Consider the following 19,262-nt stretch of genomic DNA (forward strand, 5'->3'; position numbering starts at 1 on the left):
CATTAGACTACTTCCCACTGATGGCTGATATGCAGTGCCCTTTGGCTGTCATTGCATCACCCAGGTGGGTGCCGAACATTGGTGGTGGAGGGGAGTCCCCATTACCTATAGAGAGTTTCGAGTGGAGTGTCCAGAAAAGTACTATATAGTTTTGTAGCTAAGATTATTAAGCAAGAGGGAGCCATATAACATATTGTCTTTAGTGAGGCTGTTTCTCTGACCTACTGTACTGTATGTTACAAAGCCTTCTTTATCATTTTGCCGCTGATTACTGATAGGCACACTACATAGAAATACAGTACTTCTGTTTGGCTGCGATTGACCAATGAGAAAAACATCCAGAAGATTCTTGAAATAAGTCAGACTTCAATAATGTGGCTAGGTAGCATGTTCCAGACAACTACAAGCCTTTGTGCAGAAGTACAAACACCTGTTATCAGGGGGCACTTTAATCCTAATAGATTTAAAGTCTGATTGTAAGATTTCTTTGTTTTATGGTTATTAGTGAAAAGATTTGGAAGAAATTCATTTCCATTCTGATATTGTTCAAACTTTGCTGTTTTTACCAACTGTTAATTCCTGGAGAAATACATGTTATTTACTCAGGGAATCTAGTAAATATAAAGTAGACCTTTGCTAAGAAAGACTGCTTATATAAACAGGCAGATAATATGGTTTTAAATTATGTTATGCAGTATATACTTGATTATAATTCTGCACATTCTGAAACATAATGATTGTGAGAGCCTCTTAGGCTGGTTAAATGCATCTAGATTGCATGGATTTTCAAATAGACACACGTCATGGACACAGTAGGCTTTCCTAAACTTAAATGAAGGAAGTGAAACAAATGCTTGTTGCAAAGTGTGTATAGCCAAGATAATGATATAATGAGGCTGGCTAACCATCTATCCAAATACCTGTTGTACAAATTACTGTAAATTAGTGTAATAAAGTCAAATTAATCAGTTTATCTTTTTACTTATCTGCAATCAGCAGCAGTTTGATTTTGTCAAAGCTAAATGTCATCTCTCATCCTGTCTCCCATTTCCCCCTTGTCACTGATCTAGATTAGACAGGGGCTCCATATACTATCTGTTTTTTTATTTTTTGCATATTGCATATTGCCAACCAAGAAGGCTGACTTTTTGGTAGTAGCTTGCAGGTGAAAGAGCTGATGTGAAAAAGTCATGTTCAGCAGACTGCAACTCTGCTTGAAAGCGCCACATGGCTGTGTATGTAGCACTAATGTGGTCAGCCATGTTTTTTCCATGTAGAATGCAGAGCTAGTTTAGTTTTATGAGGTACAAAGATTGCCTCTTTAAAAGAACAGTTTGCTGTGGTCATTCTTTTATAGTTTTACATGCAGCCTTAGATGGTAAGTGTTGTGAAAGTTTTACATTTTGAGCCCAAAGTTGTAGAGGAACCAGTATTAGCTTCCCAGATTTGACTTAAGACAACTCATTAACATAATAATTTATATTTAACTATGTCATTAACATATAGTGTTTATCTCTGTTTAAGGTCACTGCTTAGCACAGCTGATGCTAGTTACAAAATAGCAGTAGACTCGCATTTTACACAGTAGTTAGGTTCCTGACATAGCGTGTATACCCCAAATCGTGTATAATCAGAGTACTCTCCTTAGACCTTCCTTTCCCCCTCCCTTTAAGCAAGTAAAATCAAACATAAGTATATTAGTATGTGTATGTACAATATGTACTCTGAAGTATTATGAAAACAGTAATACAGTGAATACAGTACTGTACAGTATACAAAAATAGATCAAATAAAAGTTAATAATAATAAAATACAAGGAACGCAGCAGATGTATAGCTTTCAAGAGTAGCCTTCTCTCTGTCTCTAATTGCACAAATTAAAGATTCATTCTTGCCATGCATACACTCAACCCTATATTTGTACCAAACTGGTCACTATTATCCCATCCCTTAACTTATTCAAAATCTTTATTTTTAACTCCCAATTCGGGCACTTTTCTTGACTTGCTTTTCCCCTTCATACATGTTTCTTTCCTGTTCATGCTTGTTTTTTGTTTACAAACCGTATTGAGGGTGTGAATACGGCTTGATATTCTTGATATTGCTTGCTTGATATGCATGTTAAAGAAAACACAGATAAAGAAAGCAGCACGATGCTATATTCTCTGTAACTAGTTCCCAAAGCATAGTTCAGCTGTGTGCATCGCCAGATTCGAATGTGAAATTTCCCACATTTCATTTTTTATTTATTTTTCCATTATCCATTGCTTATACACAAATTTGTGTAAAAATATTTAGTGTAAAATATGCGTCTGCTGTAAATATTGCAACTGTTTTTGAACAGTTACTTTTCATGTGATCAGCTGTGAGAAATGTCTTATTTATTCACAGTGATTCCTACTTTAGGATTAGGGACAGAGGTATGGTTTAGGCTGTGGTTCAAGACTCGTTTAAGGTATTTTTACTAATATCCAATTGTCAATGTGTCAGTCTTAATTTATAAATTATTTCTGAATGCCATTTGCAACTTGGGATTTTAGGTAAAGGGAAGAAAAGTTTTTTTTTCTATGGTTTTGCCACAACTTTTTTTTTTGCTTCAAACTTCTGTTGCAAATTCAGCCATATTTTTTTAAATCACTTGCTGATTTATTACTCTTCAGTGGTCTAAAGCAGAGCAAAAATAATGAAAAATAACTATTCTGTTTTTCTTTTAGTGATACAGCTATCATTATGTAATTGACCCCATTGTTGTTGTTTTATAATTTGCAACTCAAATGTGACCAAGAAAAAGTGTTATATTAAACTCTCTCTAAAGAATGTGATTTGTACAGTATGTGGATTGTATCAGAGCCAATTGTTCAGTTTCAAAGCAAACTCCACCTGTTGATGACTTGATGGATGACCTTTGGACCTTCATTGGGTCTATTTATCTAATGGAGAAAACATTAAATCACTGGTCAAGCAACACTTATTTTTTTCCCTGCCTGTAAAATTCCTTGAAGTTCAAAATGAATTTGTACATTGGATTGTTATACTCAAAAACATACTTTACTTTATCAAAAGTATATCATCTTTGGAATTCATGGAGCTGCAACCTTCAGGCACGCATATCGTCAGATGATGATGAGCTGGTGTTATTCATGTAGTGTAACTCATAAATCAATGTAAGATCAGGCCCACCTTAAACATTAACCACTTCGCATTTCACCAGAACAGAAGTGCCATAGGGGCTACGAGAAATGTAAAGGAAATTAAAAAATAAGAATGGGTGGTAGAACTGCAAAATATTTACATGAATGTTCGTGCTAAAAGAAAATCATAATCACACTTTGTAGCTAGAGAACATGATTTGACAAGATATGCTAAGGACAATTGTGTTGGAAGTGCTTTGATTTCCCCCCTCATTCTTGTTTAGTACTGTACTAAACTCCGATAGCCATGTCAAATCAACCGATGGAATTGTAGATTCAGTTCAAAATATTTGATGATGATGATGTTATCCGGTCAGTCGGATCTGACTCTCGGCGATTCTATAGGCCATCTCTCGCCATGCTTTCCGGTCTTGGACTTTCTCTTTCAGCTGTTCTATGCCTAAGCCAGTGTCCGTTTTGATGGCGTCGAGCCACCAAGTTCTTTGGTGGCCTCGTCTTCTTGTTCCACTGACCATTCCAAGCATCATTGCTTTCTCCAATGAATCTGATTGCATCACGTGACCAAAATAAGTGAGCCGGAGTCTGGTGAACTTTCCCTCAAGCGAAATTTCTGACTTGATGCAGAACCTCTTTATTGGTGACCCTTGCTGTCCATGGTATCCGTAACAGTCTTCTCCAGCACCATAGCTCGAAAGCATCCGTCCTGTTTCAGTCAGCTTTTTTCAGGGTCCATCTTTCACACTCATACATTGATATGGGGAACACAATAGCATGGACCATTTTGCATTTGGTTGTGAGGCTGATGTCTTTGCTCTTCCAGATTTGGTGCATGCTCAGCATCGCACTACGGCCTAATGCAATTCGTCACCTGATTTCAAAATATTTAAATATACCTATTTCCCGAGTTATGTACATATTTTGTTTTGCAACTTTTACAGAAGCAGGAAACGGAGGAGTCTCCATCTTAGCTGTTGAATTTATATATATATATGTAAAATGCAAAGGAACAAGTAATAGGTTTATTCCATGCTTCTTCATGTCCCTCACACCTGAAGAAGGCTTCACAGCCGAAACGTTGTGTTTCTCTCTTCTCTTTTCAGCATTGGATAAACCTGTTACTTGTTGCTTTGCAGACTTCGCATGTTGATGCAGCTACCCACCTAAACTATATATAGAATTACTTTTTGTGATATTGATCATCCCTTATTTTTCCTAGCTGTGTCTGCAAGTGAGGAAGGAGAGACAGGAGAATAGAGCTGCAGTCCACCAGGGTTTATTGTCCTTCCATGGTAGCAACTGTGTGTTCTAATCGCAGGAGGGAGTAGAGAGAAAGAGAGAGAATGCAGCAGGCGCTAGCAGTTCCATGATAAAGGGAAAGAAAGAAAGGTAACTTCCCTGTTTATGAAGGGGAGAACAATGGAAATAAAAAGCTGTAATGTAATATGTTTATAGAGTACAGTAATAAATCGGAAATACCTTTTAACAAATTTAAATTTCATTACACTGCAATGTAATGTTCAGTAAGTAAACGTATTGAACTGTACAGTAGATAATAAAATGATAAAATTCCTTTTGTACTTCAAAACACTCACAATTTTCAATGAAACTAATTAACTATATTTTTAAAATCCTCAAAGGCATTGACAGTGGATTGCTTCAGAATCAGCATTGAAACAAACTGAATGACACAAGTGAAAACTATGTGGAAGTACATTTAAAATTGAGAACAGGAAGCACTTCTTACACAAAGGATTGAAGGAGTATGGAACAATGTATTGCTCAGCTTTCATGCTTGGCTTTCGTCAATCAATTGTAACACTACTCTCCATTTCTTTGGATAAATTGTGGCCTTATTGCCACACATCTACAAAATGATAGTCACCTAAGAAGACAATCCTTTTAAGGATACATCATCCTACTGCCTTTTTTCTGTTGCCTGTTTCAATCAAAACAAGACTGTTTTGTAGTCTTCTCTGTCTTCTGATTTTAAAATATACACCTTTATATAAAAAAGTTGTACAAAGTTATACAGAATAAAAAAATAAATATCAAGCAATATCAAGCAAATTATAAAAGTTTCAGTTAGAGGTTCCTTCTTTTCTTTACTGTCATTTTGTTTCTCTCCCAACATTGTTTCACTTTTATCAAGATTTCATAAATTTATTTAATTTTTTTACATTTAATTTTTTTATCTGAATCTTAAATACTCATGTCAGTTTTTTTAGAATGTCTTAGATGAGCAAAGGCTGAAGTGTGAGTGTTGGTCTGTACTATTTTATTTCTCCTCGCTAACGATTTAACCCTCCTCTGCAGAACTGACCAGCAGGGGAGTTCTCTAAATTTCACTTATGTTTTCTTTAAATTAAGAGAAGAATCTGCTTCTTTGCCTTTTTTGTTTCTGCTATGCATTATTGTGAGATGGAAAAGGTAGTTGTACACAGTCATAACATATTCTAACATGGCAGGTGATGTAGTAGATATCTTCTGAGTAATGGAGTTGCTAGGGACTTATGACACCAGCAACCATGCATTTTAGGGCCTGCAGTGATAATCTGGCCTCCCACAGAGAGGTAAAATTAAATCCATTGTATGAAAAACATTGAGAAGGAAACTTCAAGATATGAAATCTCCATAGCAATAAAACAGTTTTCCCTCTGAGGTATAGTCCATGTTTTCCTGGCTAAAATAGTTTAATATTCTCAAGATCCAACTGTTCTATGTAGAGTGCATTAGACTGAGTCTTATTTATTTTTACCTTCATATTTTTTAAAGCAACATTTCTTCTGTAGTCAGTGACTCAACAGAGTACTCCCTGTTTTTGCATACTGTTACTCAAGCAGTCTAAGTCTCCAGAAGATGGTTTGAAAGTTTTTGTAATCAAATAGTTCTATACTTCTGGCTCACCATCATCTGGGTCACTGTTTGACCTTTCAAGAAAGTATGGCAATACTGTACATTACATTAATATTTGTTATTTCCTGTTGCTGTCTGTTTTGCTTCAAATAATGTTCCTGACTTAGCATTAAAAATGATACCAAATCATTTACAATGCACCATTAAGAACAAGCTCAAATTACCATGTTGATTTAAGGAATCAATGGGAAGAGTTTTCGATTACTAGTATTGCTACAATCCCATATACCATCTCACATACTGTAGGCCTGTTAGGATAATATAAGGTAAATTACAATTAGTATTGTATTTTTACATTGAGACTATGGGACCCCCCAAAATACTCTAAAACAAAATTCCATAATTTCTTCTTTATAGTAAATATTGGGCTTTAAGTCTGAAAGTTAACTTTGAACAGTGGTCCTGAATGTTTCCATACATGTAAATTTTCACATTTATCAGTTAATTCCAATTTAAAATACTTTACATTCTCTGATTTCCACAGTAAGAAACTGAAATGGAATAACATCCTGAATTTTTAGTTTTTAGAAGGTTTCTCAGTAATGTATCTGAAAGGCTGAAAAGAACTTGATTCATGCATTGAATTTTTTATGTGTTGTTGTAAGTGTATTTGTAAGTGGATGAATGGTAGTTCATACAAGAGTAACTGTATTCTCTACAGCAATCAAAAATCTCGTAAAGTGTTAAGTTTCATATAGCAGAAACTATTTAATTGATGCTGAAATGAAATTTCGTTAGGGGCAGAGCGGTGGCACTGTGGCTAAGGATCTGTGCCTAAGGCTGGAAGGCTGCCGCTTCAAATCCTGCGGCCCACAGGGGAATCCTACTCCTTTGGGCCTCTGAGCAAGGCCCTTAACCCCAACTGCTCCACAGGCGCTGTACGATGGTTGATCCTGTGCTCTGACCCCAAGCTTCTCTCTCTGTATGTTTGTCTGTGTCTCATGGAGAGCAAGCTGGGCTATGTGAAAAGATGAATTCCTAATACAAGAAACTGTATATGGCTAATAAAGTGATCTTATCTTTTCTTCTATCTTTAAGAAAAATTTAGCAAAGCTAAATTTTTACTGTTGTTATGCAACAATTGTTATATTTGGTGATGCATATATTTCACATAGCAACAAGTAAAGGTTTATTCCATGCTGAAAAGAAAAGAAAGGAAACACAACCTTTTGGATGTGGAACAATCTTCGGGTGTGTGGGGTGTGGTGTCGCCGGGGGAAAAGCGATGTTACACCACACCAATCTTCTCCGTTTCTTTGTCCATATGTTTTCCAATTCCGGTCCATAATCCGTCTCCAGTAACCTTAAACAATCCAAATTCCAAAGTCTGTATGTCTACACAAATCCATACCCTAACCAAATCGTAATCCGTAAACCATAGTCGTAAACCGTAGTCCGTTGTTCCTTAATCACAACAACCACAATCCTAATCCTCTTCTTCCTCCAAAACGCATTCACCTTATCGGCTTCTGCCCTGGCTCGCCGCTTCTGGGGCATTTATATTCTGTTTCCTGATGTTGCTCAGCTGAGTCTCATTGTTTCGCTGCATAGGCCTTTTCCAACAGTGGGTCAGCTGGTTCTCCTTGGCGGCCATCTTGCTCAGGTCTATATCGGGTATATTAAGTGTTTTGTTCCGGAAATACCGGTTATAAATGACCTGTCCCCTGGTCCTCTTACAGGGGTATATTTCACATTTGCAATATTTTATAATATAGGATCAAAAATTCATTTAGTACAAATCTTATATTTGAGAACTGTAGATAGTTTCTTAGACTTGATAATGTTATCAGAAGCTATGGATAAAAATGCAGAATGCTGGAATTGTGTGCATTTAAAAAAAGGGTTAATTTTTAAAAATAAATTAATAAGTGATGTACAAAAGGTTCAGTGTAGTAACAGGTAACACGATAGAAGGTAGAGGACAAAGAAACAACTAAGATGCATGATTACCTAGTACCTTATCGGCCTTGTAATCTGCTTGGAATAAGATCGCAAAAAATACCTTCTACAGTCCTCTTGTATAGTCACTTATGCTCAGTGGTCTTTGCTTTCTTGGTGTCTTGCTCGCTTGGAAACTGGCTCTGACTTTGCTCCCAGGTGTGTCTGACGCACATTATCACTCCCTCCTAAATTCAGCTGGGTTCTCTCTGGATATATATATATGTATATATATGTATATGGGCATATGTATTTTTTTCCTTAAATCTGAGTATTTCGGGTCAAACACATGGAATCAGTCGAACTTTTCTTCTTCTCAATGTAATTTATATGTTTATAAAATTGAAATCTATATGTTGTACAAAAGGCCTTTAAGGCTCCTCTGTGAACTCTGAAAGCTCTAACTTAATTTATAGCATGTGTGTGTTGTGAATATATCTTACGCTGTCCTTTCATACAAAACTACATGGCCAGAGACAAATGATGCGCTAGTGTCTAAAAGACACTTTAAAAAGTGGCAGGTTATGTTTGGGGACTTTTGGAAATAATTAAATATTTAAATTGAAAACCTAGGTGAAAGCATTGTTAGGAAAGGCATACATCATGGTCGATTTTGTCCTTTTAGTAATGTCATCATAAATTAATTCTGTGATCTTTAAACTCCTTCCAATGTAAATTAGATTTTTTAAGGACTAAAAGGCAGCTCTTTATGTCACTCAAAATATGAAAATGCATTACCAAAAGTACAATATGTTTGGGAAGCACTACTTTCTTATATGCTGAGTCCAAGTTTAAAATAAAGATAACCCATTAAAATTCCATTTAAGACTTTGTATCTCTGAACAAGATGTGGTAGCGCCAGCAAATTATGACAGTCCTACTCATTGCATTGATATTAAATAGAGAAATCAGAGTAACAAAGAAAACTACTTATAGAAGTTATAAATATGGCAAATCAACTACCTAACACCTAGCTGCTTTAACCTAATAGCAGGCATAATTAAAGTAAATTATAGATATGTATTTTTGCAGTGTTATGCACAAGAAGTAGAAAAGCCCCTTTAGTCAATATTGAAAACCACAATGACAGCTTGTTTGAAGATGATTATTAATAGAAACAATTTAAATAGGATCAGTTATCTTGGTATGTATTTAGTCCAAGAATTGTGAAAGAATGCGGAGACAGTTTATTTAAGACTCGCTTGGCTTCCTTGAAATTAACTATATAAAAGGTATTTATCCAACAAGTAATTCATTCCACGCTGAAAATATAGAAAGTTGAACTGTAGTTTTTTTTACTGTTGAGCTTTCTTCAGGTGTGTGTGAGAGAAAAGGTCCAATTAGAGGGAGTGTTTTTAGTCACTGGAACCTCTTCAAATATCTGTATCTGTTTTTATGACAATATTATACATGCCAGCAGCCATATCACCCTGCAACTCACAACTGGCAATCCACTGAAGCTAAGCAGGTGTGAGCCTGGTCAGTACCTGGATGGGAGACCTCCTGGGAAAAACTAAGGTTGCTGCTGGCGTTAGTGGGGCCAGCAGGGAGCGCTAACCCTGCGGCTCATGTGGGTCCTAATGCCCCAATGTAGTGATGGGGACACTATACTGTAAACAGGCTCCGTCCTTCGGATGAGGTGTAAAACCGAGGTCCTGACTCTCTGTGGTCATTAAAAATCCCAGGGTGTCTCTCGAAAAGAGTAGGGGTGTACCCTGGCCAAATTTCCCATAGGCCTTTATCAATCATGGCCTCCTAACAATCCCCCTCTATAAATTGGCTTAATTACTCTGCTCTCCTCCCCACTGATTGCTGATGTGTGGTGAGGGTTCTGGCACACTATGGCTGCCGTCGCATCATGCTGCACATTGGTGGTGGTGGAGGGGAGTCCCCATTGCCTGTAAAGTGCTTTGAGTGGAGTGTCCAGAAAAGCGCTATATAAATGTAAGCTATTATTATTATTTTTATTTGAAAAATGGTGTACATGCCATATTAATATGAGGATTTTAGCCACAAAGCCTTAAAGTGAAGTTTTTAGCACTCATGTAATGTAAGTACTTATAGGGAAAGGTGGTTGCTATGCCTTTCTTAACGATTTCAACCTATTTGGTATTTGGTTAGAATAGTTGTCATTTGTTGAGTCCCTCACAATTCAGCTGAAGCTCTTCATCAGTCACTAAATATTTCTGTCTTGGCCTCTTAAGCTACATATTAGCCCACATGGAAAAACAATAGCAGCTGCATTTAAGACGTTCTGTGGGTTAGATTTAATTTCGAAACTGGAAAATATTTCAACCAAGTATAGCTGTGGAAAAGATAGTTTAAAACATGTTTGGATCTGTTCGTGTGAAACTATGTCCGTCCTTACTTGCCATGGAAGACAATTATTACATGCCTCAGTCCTCCTTAAACGAACTGGAAAGTTCATTCCAATCAATTATCTAAGGATTTATTGTTTGTTTCTTCAGACCTGCTTACTATGTATGGTTGCTAAGTACTCTTCTTCTGAGCTTTTGTAACTTGAGCTTTTTTCAGGAAAAAATACGTATTTCATGGGCAGAGAATGAAATACTTATTTTTAAGAGAGTTGTATAACTATTAAAAAAAAGACTTGCAGTATGAGGATGGGACTCTGACATGTTTAGATGTTTTTCTTAAATATTTCTGGATTCAGAGTCTTTGTACCTTATATGAATTTCCACACTGCTGAACTATCATCAGCATAGCGAAATGATGGTTTTCAGGAGAGCCACAGACCAGGCCTATTAAAAATAAAACCAAGAAGTGTGGTTTCTTTCCCCTAGTTTTTCCCTTGTGATTTTTAAGAGTGGTGTCTCATTAATTATTGGCATTTATCCTGTGTTCTAGGAGAAGGCAGACACGAGCAGCACATTGCTTCAGCTGTGGCCCCAGGTTGAAGTAAGTGTTAGATTTTCAGGATTCCTATTGGGTTATTGGGGCTCCTTTCTTGTTAAGGTGTCAGGTGATTAACAGCTGAACGTACTGTGATGCATTGTCTTTCTACAGGAGTCCCAGGACTTCAACAGCACCCTTACCATGCCTGAGACAGAAAAGAAGTAAGTCTGTGCCTTATGCCAATAGCCTTTCCTTTAGTGAAACAAAGAGGGCAGTGTAAAATAGACCTGAACTACAGCTCCAGAGGTCCTCAAATATTATGGGCAGGTTTCATTTCACATATATGTTGATCTTAGACTGTGTGTATTCTCAGTGGTGCAGAAACATAATGATTTTGTAATGGATAGCCAAGCCTACTTGAAACACATTTTCAAGAGTTTTGTTTTTCTTTGCTTGAGAATATAAAGAAAATTATGATTAACATGCATCATAAGATGTGAAAAAAAAAAGCACAAAACAAAAGGTGAAGTTTCTGTCCTTAGCAGATATGTTTCCACACCAACGTATTACAGAATACTATTGAACTATGAATATTTTGCTCATTTTTAATCTAAAACTGGACAGAAAAGAGTCACTGAAGGATTCAGGTTCTCCATGCCTTTGACCCCCCCAAGTGGGGCTCCAAACAGCGGAGGAAGAAACGCATCCTGTGGAGTCAGTGTTTAATTTTTTTGTATCGCTTTCTTTTTGAATACCAAGTGACTAAAATGTAACTCATCATCACTTTTTCTTAGTCTTCCTCCATCAGCATGCGGAAACGTTGCTTCATACTTCCTGCTGACCTTGTGTCATGTTTTATAAAACAGCCATTTACAAAGTCCAAACTTCCTTCCGCCTTTTGTCTCTTCATCTAGATGGAGAATCTAAAGTAGGGAAAGCAAACAAACTTCTGACCTGGACCCTTTCCAGCAACACAAACGTGCAAACAAGTCACAAAAAGGGACACTTGTAGACTCTGTACACTCATGCATACATTTTTGTAGATACATGTATCACAGACCTTAGAAAGCTTTGAACTGCGACACATTGAAAAGATGCTCTTTTTGTTTTTGGAAGTCTCCCACATGAGATGGTCACTAGGGGAACAAACTGTTTCCAATCTCTGCTAGACCTAGACAGTACCAAGTTTTAGTAATCATCATCTTGTCTTCTGGTTACTAGAAATGCATTGGTAAGATAGAGTAAACCAAACAAACCATTATTCCCTTCGGAGCACCAGGAATCATCAATGACAATTTGTGTATTTCATATTATATTCAATGAGGCCAAAAGATGCAGCTTGTACGGTAAGATATCTAAAAATAATTTACTACATTTAATCGGTTTATGTTAGCAGGTTTATTTGAACATAGTTCTTCTTAGTATGCCCTCCAGTTCTTTAATTTTCCTGAAGCTTGTCACAGATCTCATGTCAGATTAGGATGAAATAGGTCAGAACATGATAAAGACAAAGTATAAAGTGTTGCGCCTTGGGTAATAAGAGAAAGTATGGCAATAACAGAACATGTCATAACGGTATGGCAAGAAGGGGAGTGGACTTTCAGTAGGTTTTAAAAGAGAGAACTGTGAATTCACAATTGGTGATAGGGAGTTTCTAAAAATGTAGGGGACCAGAAAATAATACTCAGTTACTATTATTTTCCATTGGTTTGTGGTATGTAACTCATCTCTGTGGTATGCCTTTGGTGAGTAGTGCAGTGACATTAAAATACTTAACCTGAAAGTTTTATTGTAAATAAGTGCAGCACGCAAATCGTAAATTGGCCTTCGCTAAAAAAATATGTATATACATTGTTTGAGAATATGGTGAGGATAGCACTTTTTTTTGCATTGGAGAGGGTCTGCATTGCACGTGGATATTATGGAACAGGTGCAACAAATCGAGGTTAAGTCAGTTTTCTTTGGTTGATTGTGTCATTTTAGGTGAGTACAAATTGAGGAGAATTATTAGAGCACCCCAGAGTGCCAGGGTTTACAGCATATAATTTAATATTCACCAGTTCAGTTGGTCATCAGTCTATTAATGTAACAATTTCATTCTATTGGAAATATCTCTAATTTGTCCCATTGTGGACATCCAATTCCTTTGCCAGCCATACTGTTGATCACTAGGTAACACAGCTCAGACAGGTCACAGGAACCCACCCTTCCATGAAACCCTTTTGAGAGTTCTCAAATTTTTTTGTTTTTTCTGAGTGAGTGAGACCACTTTTGGCTTTCTTGTCTGGATGGCTTTTCTAGCAAAGTTGCTTTGCTAGGCACATATCCCTTATTTTTGTGAGATGAACATTTTAAAATATATTAACACAATCTAGTACTCTTGTTTTCAAATCTACTTAAATGTGGACTCTTGTCAGTATATCTTGTGCCTGGTTTTTCTGTACCTGGAGGTTTCAAGAGTGAAGAATAGCCCCAATATGATCAGAATGTTGTTGATGGTATAAGAAAGAAAGATAAATAGTTTATGCATCCGAACAACATCTCCTGTCATTGTAAAAGGTCTAACAGCATATTAGAGTACTGTTGGATCTAAAAGCCAAATGGAAAAACAAGAAATCCAAATAAAATCCAGCCACCTTGACTTCTGAATAGCTCATCCTGCCTGTCTTCCTTTTTATATTAAATGTGCTGTGTGAGGACTAACTTAATTGTTCTTCTGAGAATACTGCTGATATTTTTGTACTGGCTTCTGAGCAACGGGAACTCCTTTTTGACGGATGTATTCAAAACCCCTTGGGACAGTTGTGTTTTTCTCACTGGGAGTGCTTAGACAGTGAAATTGAAAGGTGGAAGTGGAATTGATTTTCTGCTGTATTGACAAGAATTTCCATATTGGGGATTTTTTTCAGTACTTGCAAAATTCAAGTTTTTTAATAGTGATTTTAAGACAGTATTTCTTTTATGTTTTTCATTACTATGCTCAGTTTCTAAGCTCTTAAATGTGATTATATACATTTATTTTTTCTTGTAAGAGTATTTCAGGTCTTTGAAATGGCAAGTAATGAACTTAAATCTTAGATTCTGTAAAAAAATAAATAAAATTGTGTGTGAAATGTAATCCTCACAATGTGTGCACTTTTTTATTTCATTTTTTTTTAAAGCTGTGATGGGCTCTTACAATCATGAATCTTACAAGTCACAAATCATGCTCTACACATTTCAAAACAACAACCTACACGTATAAATATCTTAAAGTTCACTTGAGAACACAAGGTTGCATTCAGAAAAGTGTATTCAGTGCCAATTTTAGAAATGCGGGCAAAAGCCTTTCCGTAAATGTTTAATTTACAGACTCTGAGATTTATTACTTTTTTACAGTATTTTTCTCTTACATGTTGCATTTATATGAAGCTTTTCTCTTTGGTCTAAATCAGTGGTTCTCAAACTGTGGTACGAGTACCAGGAGTGGTACGTGGCGCACCGCCAGCTAGTATGCCCTGGAACTTTGTTGTGTGTGCTGAAAAATCAGGACGGGTTTTCATATTTTCTATTTTAATACGTGACGAATACGCAGTCTACGTACTACGATACATCGCATGCTAATACTTGAGTGGACACAGAGCTACAATGTAATTCTATACCACTCTATAGGAATGCTTGCTACGAACGTAAGTGACCAATTGTATTTAAAAAAAGGGAGATAGGAGAATGTGGAACAGTGCCAATGTTGTAAACACAGGAATTCATAGAAATGTGTGCTACGAATGCTGGTAATCTTGTGAGCACAGGAAAGCATGATAGCAGATAACAGAAAAATATTTAAGAACTGTTCTAGTTTAATTTGAGAAAAATACACCGAGCGTCTCTGTGTTTCACTCCCATGCGCATGAAATAAAACCTTTTTTAACTCCTGAAACAGAAACGGGGAAAAATGCAAGCTTGCGGATTGCTAAAGCAGGTAAGCCCCACACTATTTTTGAAGAACCTTATTTACTGTTGGTAAAAGAGCTGACACGTATTATGTGTGGAGAAAAAGCTGCTAAACAGCTCAACCTGCTGCCCCCTCTGAAAGACACAGTCACTCATAGAATTACTGAAATGGCGGATGATATCAAAAGTACACTGATAAAGCGTGTTAAGATGAGCAGATGTTTTTCACTGCAATTAGATGAGTCTGTAGTCGATTTGGCCAATTTGCTTGTTTACGTTAGATACGAGTTTGAGGGTATGTCCCATGAGGACTTTCTGTTCTGTAAGCTGCTACCAACAGGAACTACAGGAAAACACATATTTCAGCTTCTGAATGAATTTATTGACGAGAATGGCATGGACTGGATAAAATGTGTCAGAGTTTGTACAGACGGTGCTAGAGCAATGACAAGCCGACACAGCGGTGTAGTTGCATGAATTAGAGAGGTTGCTCCAGAAATGAATGGACGCATTGCAACATCCACCGCGAGGCCTTGGCCATCAAGAAAATGTCTGACGATTTAAAATCTGTTAGACTCTGTTCTGAATTGTATCAAGGCTCGAAACATGAATTCACATCTGCTTTGCTCGACTAAACAGGCTCACTCCTCTCACTGAAATGGTGCTTTTTTATTTGTTATTTGTTCCTGTTTTTTTCTGTAAAGCCACCTTTAAAGCCACCTTTAAAGGTGCCATATCAAATAAAGTTTATTATAATATTTATTATATGTGTATGTGAGTGTGTGCGCACATGCACGCTCATGTTGGTCATTGAGAATTTCTTGGGTTCTTATGAGAAGATGACTTGTAGGTGGTACTTGGATGCTTTGGTTGGATTAGGGGTGGTACTTGGTCCAAAAAGTTTGAGAACCACTGGTCTAAATGATCCACATTTTTTTTTGTGATTTATCATCCTATTTGTGCCTGGACTCTGCATGCTTTAACATGTAACAAAATTAAGATTAAACTATACTATAGATTTTTACAGTTGTTTGAAAGTACCTGTTGTAAGTTTTGTTCAGCCTATCTCAAAGATAATTCTATGTAATTTTAACTTTCAGCTTTTCACAGTTTTTCATGTATTTGTTTTTTTAAGGAAGGGGCATAATGTTTCAAACTGTATGCTACATTTGGGAGGAGCTTTCACTGTGCTGGTCTAGCATCTGAATACCATTGGGCTGTGCAAGAAACATTGGGTGCATGATTAAATAGAGCTAAGTACTGCTGTCTGTCCCAAATCCTTTCACTAGCAAAAACACAAGTTGGCATATACAGGCATATAACTTTGTGCTTACTGGAAAACATGATCTATAAAAATCTATAAATTTGTAGTAGAAGAGCAATGATGGAACCTAGATATTGAACAACTTGACCAATTATGTGGCATAATAGAAGGAGATTATACAGTGTTTTTGATAATTTAATGAGAAATGCCTTTCATTAAACATTTAAATGCACTCTGCTTAAAATGTCATTTTAGTCTCCTGTCAGAGACAGTAGTTGTTAGTTTTTGGCTGGTAATAAGAATGTGGACATAGTTCTAACTGTATGTTTTTTTAAGGTAAAACATACAAGTGCATGCCATTGTTACTCAAGTAACTCCCTTAATTGATACAAAACTTCACATGCGTGTTGGTCAGGTGTTGTTTTTTCCCCTATTCTAAGAAAATGAAATTTAAAAACAAAGAATAGTGATCACATCCATTACACATATGCATGTTCTCTGTTTATTAGAACATGTACTTTTTCAAAAACATTTTTACACCATTGGTACTTAAGTATGCACATGGAGAAATATCAATACATTTGAACCTTGTTAAGAGTTTTTTTTTGTTGTTTGTTTTTGAGTGCTGTATAGTGGAGGAGCCATTTTGGCAGTAGTGAAATGTATCTGTATTTCTGTGCTCTGAGAAAGTTTTGACCTGTTTTAGGAGTAGCTACCATGGCAACATAATGATATGATAATTGAATGGAGGCCTCTTTGCTTTCCACCTTCTTTCTTACACTGATGCCAGGAAGATCAAGCCCTGGTAGCCTTTCTTTGCCTTTGGGTCCATGCAAATTGGACGATACTAAAGAACCATTTTCCTCCAGACTCCCTGCTCCTGTTAGATAAATTATCCCGTATTCAGAGGAAAACATTTATGGGAACAGGCAGTTTTTGCGCAAGTTATAGCCATGTCACCTAAACAATACTAACAGAAAACTTTAGTGTTGGAGTTATGGTCTGTTGTTGATTCTTTGCCTTTTGTGTTTATATTTTTTTGCATTTTAGATGTATTCCAGTTAGCATTTTATTAATTCCAGTGTACATTTTCCTCATGATAATTAGCCAGAAATTCTATGGTGATCACATTAGGTTTACATTCCAGTTTCAGATGGTTAAGGGCAAGTGTGCATTATCTGTTAAAAAATCAATAAAAATTACTTTGGGAAGAGCAAAGTCTTAAATGTAATGCCCTTTTAAAGTTTTCTTGGCACAAAAGCGTAGGCTGCTGTACCATGCAGACTGTGCATAAAAAGAAAACATGCACCACTCAGCTATCCCAAACCATATTTTAAAGGAACAGATAAAGGTTTATTTCATACTTAAAAGAAAAGAGACAATGTTTCAGCTGTGGAGCCTTCTTCACGTGTCAAAACAGATTTTGCTTAAAAAGTGATCTGATTTTTTTCCTCATCCTTTGACGTATAATGAAACCAATAATGTTTAATAATTGTAATTCTTCTATCCATTCAATTCAGAGATTTTATTGTATCTAAATGTAGTCCATAAATACATTAATTTAAAATGTTTACATTATCTTTATCAGTCTTCTGACAAATCTTGCTTCATTATAAGTTTTTCATATATAACTAAACAGCAATCCGACCAATGTTCTGATCACTGCATCTTCAAATCCTAATTGTTTTTTGAAAAGCTTGTCTTAAATTAAATTTCACAGGTATGGTGCGTTTGGTCAGTTTTGTGTTAATATATGTCTTTGTAATTTTGGAGCAGCAGTAGCATTAAGGAAAGGCAACAGGTCAGTTAGAGGATTGCTGGAGTAGTTGTATATCATCTCTTGCTTAAATAAACCCTTTCCTAGCTCCACTGGAGTGAAAAAACTACATTTGCTGCTTGTCATACACTGTGGAGGCCATTGCCAAATGTCACTGCATCATTAACCCTTTAGAGCAAAGTTACTGTAGTAGAACATGAATGGAGAGGAAGAAAACTATTGCATTATTGAAGGATCCCAACTTTTAACAAGCAGAATAAGCTTGTGTTCAAATTAAGAATGAGGTCACTTTTCTCGCACAGTGCCCTGCAGAAAGATTTATGCTATGTATCGTTATCTGTAAAGCCATCTCAAAGAACCGTACTAAGAAACCATCATTTAGAAGTGACGGTTACAGAATAAGTCTTAATTTGGGACAAATATTGTAAAGGCTTCAAAAAAGTAAACCACAGTGTTGGTACAAGACTAGACTGATGTACATGGTAAATAGAAACAAGTACAATATGGACAAATATACTTAACAATCTGCATTACTTCTATCTAAGTAAACTTTAAATTCTCAAAACGTTGTAAGTCCCGTGTAGAGCTCTAGGAAAAAATCAGTTGTTGTCTAATCAAATGCTAAGCTTAATTCCAAGCAATTTAAGACATTTAATGTATCTCAGCTGGTAGGAGTGTGTGAAGTGAGCATTAAGTATCATTATGTGGTTGTCGGTAGCTGACACTCTCTACTGCTGTGTTCCCTGTGGTGGCTCAGGGCGGGTAGTGCACTAGCATGGCCTCCTGTCTCCTGTACTTGTTTGGCAGTCTGCTACACGTCCCCTGGCAAATACCTAGTCACTCCATGTGAAATTGAATTGCTCCAAAAATTCAATTGTTCTTTAAGTCTCAAAAGCAGAGATGAGGCTGAAGAGTGCACTGAAACCATGACATTGCAATATCCAGTAATCCTGTTATACTAAAGATCTGAGGGTGTAGAATTATCTCCCACACATTAAGTCATTCAAATCTTCAAGGAACTGTGTTCAGGTTTTATAATTTCCCCCTCGAGCAGAAGGATTGCAGCCTTTTTTGTCTTTTGTTTTCACCACAGGCAATATATATAAGCATAAGTATTTAAATGTTTTAAAACCATCCCTAATTTAAGTCAAGGTTTAGCCTACATTTTAACTTATGTGTAATTATGTTTTACTTATAGGGAAAGAATTAATTTGAAAGGGAAATTTGAGAGGTCTGATAAATTAATTGTAAACCTGCAAAATCACATTGCAGGTGACAGGAACTGTGTTTCTGCTGTGGTCTGTGCACTACAATGAAAAGTCTGTTTTGATAACCATAATCTTCCAACGACGTGGGGCTGCCTTTTTGAGTATCTCATAAAAATCAGAAGATGACCTTCCCCCCTCTGTGCTTACTTATGCAATACTTTATGT

At 36.5% G+C, this 19,262-nt stretch overlaps 1 protein-coding gene across 9 annotated transcripts in view; it reads left to right on the forward strand.

Annotated features, from left to right (window-relative positions):
• Positions 1-19,262, forward strand: part of sash1a (SAM and SH3 domain containing 1a) — a 436,741-nt gene that overhangs the window by 359,918 nt on the left and 57,561 nt on the right. For 6 of the 9 annotated variants that reach the window (XM_015348122.2, XM_015348115.2, XM_006625870.3 and 3 more), the window contains exons 3-4: positions 10,871-10,921; positions 11,030-11,079. The exons of the other annotated variants lie outside the window; for them this stretch is intronic. In XM_015348122.2, coding sequence (XP_015203608.1) covers positions 10,871-10,921; positions 11,030-11,079 — 101 coding nt within the window. The remainder of the gene's footprint in view (positions 1-10,870; positions 10,922-11,029; positions 11,080-19,262) is intronic. 9 annotated transcript variants of the gene reach the window in all.

The sequence above is a fragment of the Lepisosteus oculatus genome, chromosome 2 (assembly GCF_040954835.1).
Source record: "Lepisosteus oculatus isolate fLepOcu1 chromosome 2, fLepOcu1.hap2, whole genome shotgun sequence".
In the NCBI taxonomy this organism is placed as follows: domain Eukaryota; kingdom Metazoa; phylum Chordata; class Actinopteri; order Semionotiformes; family Lepisosteidae; genus Lepisosteus; species Lepisosteus oculatus.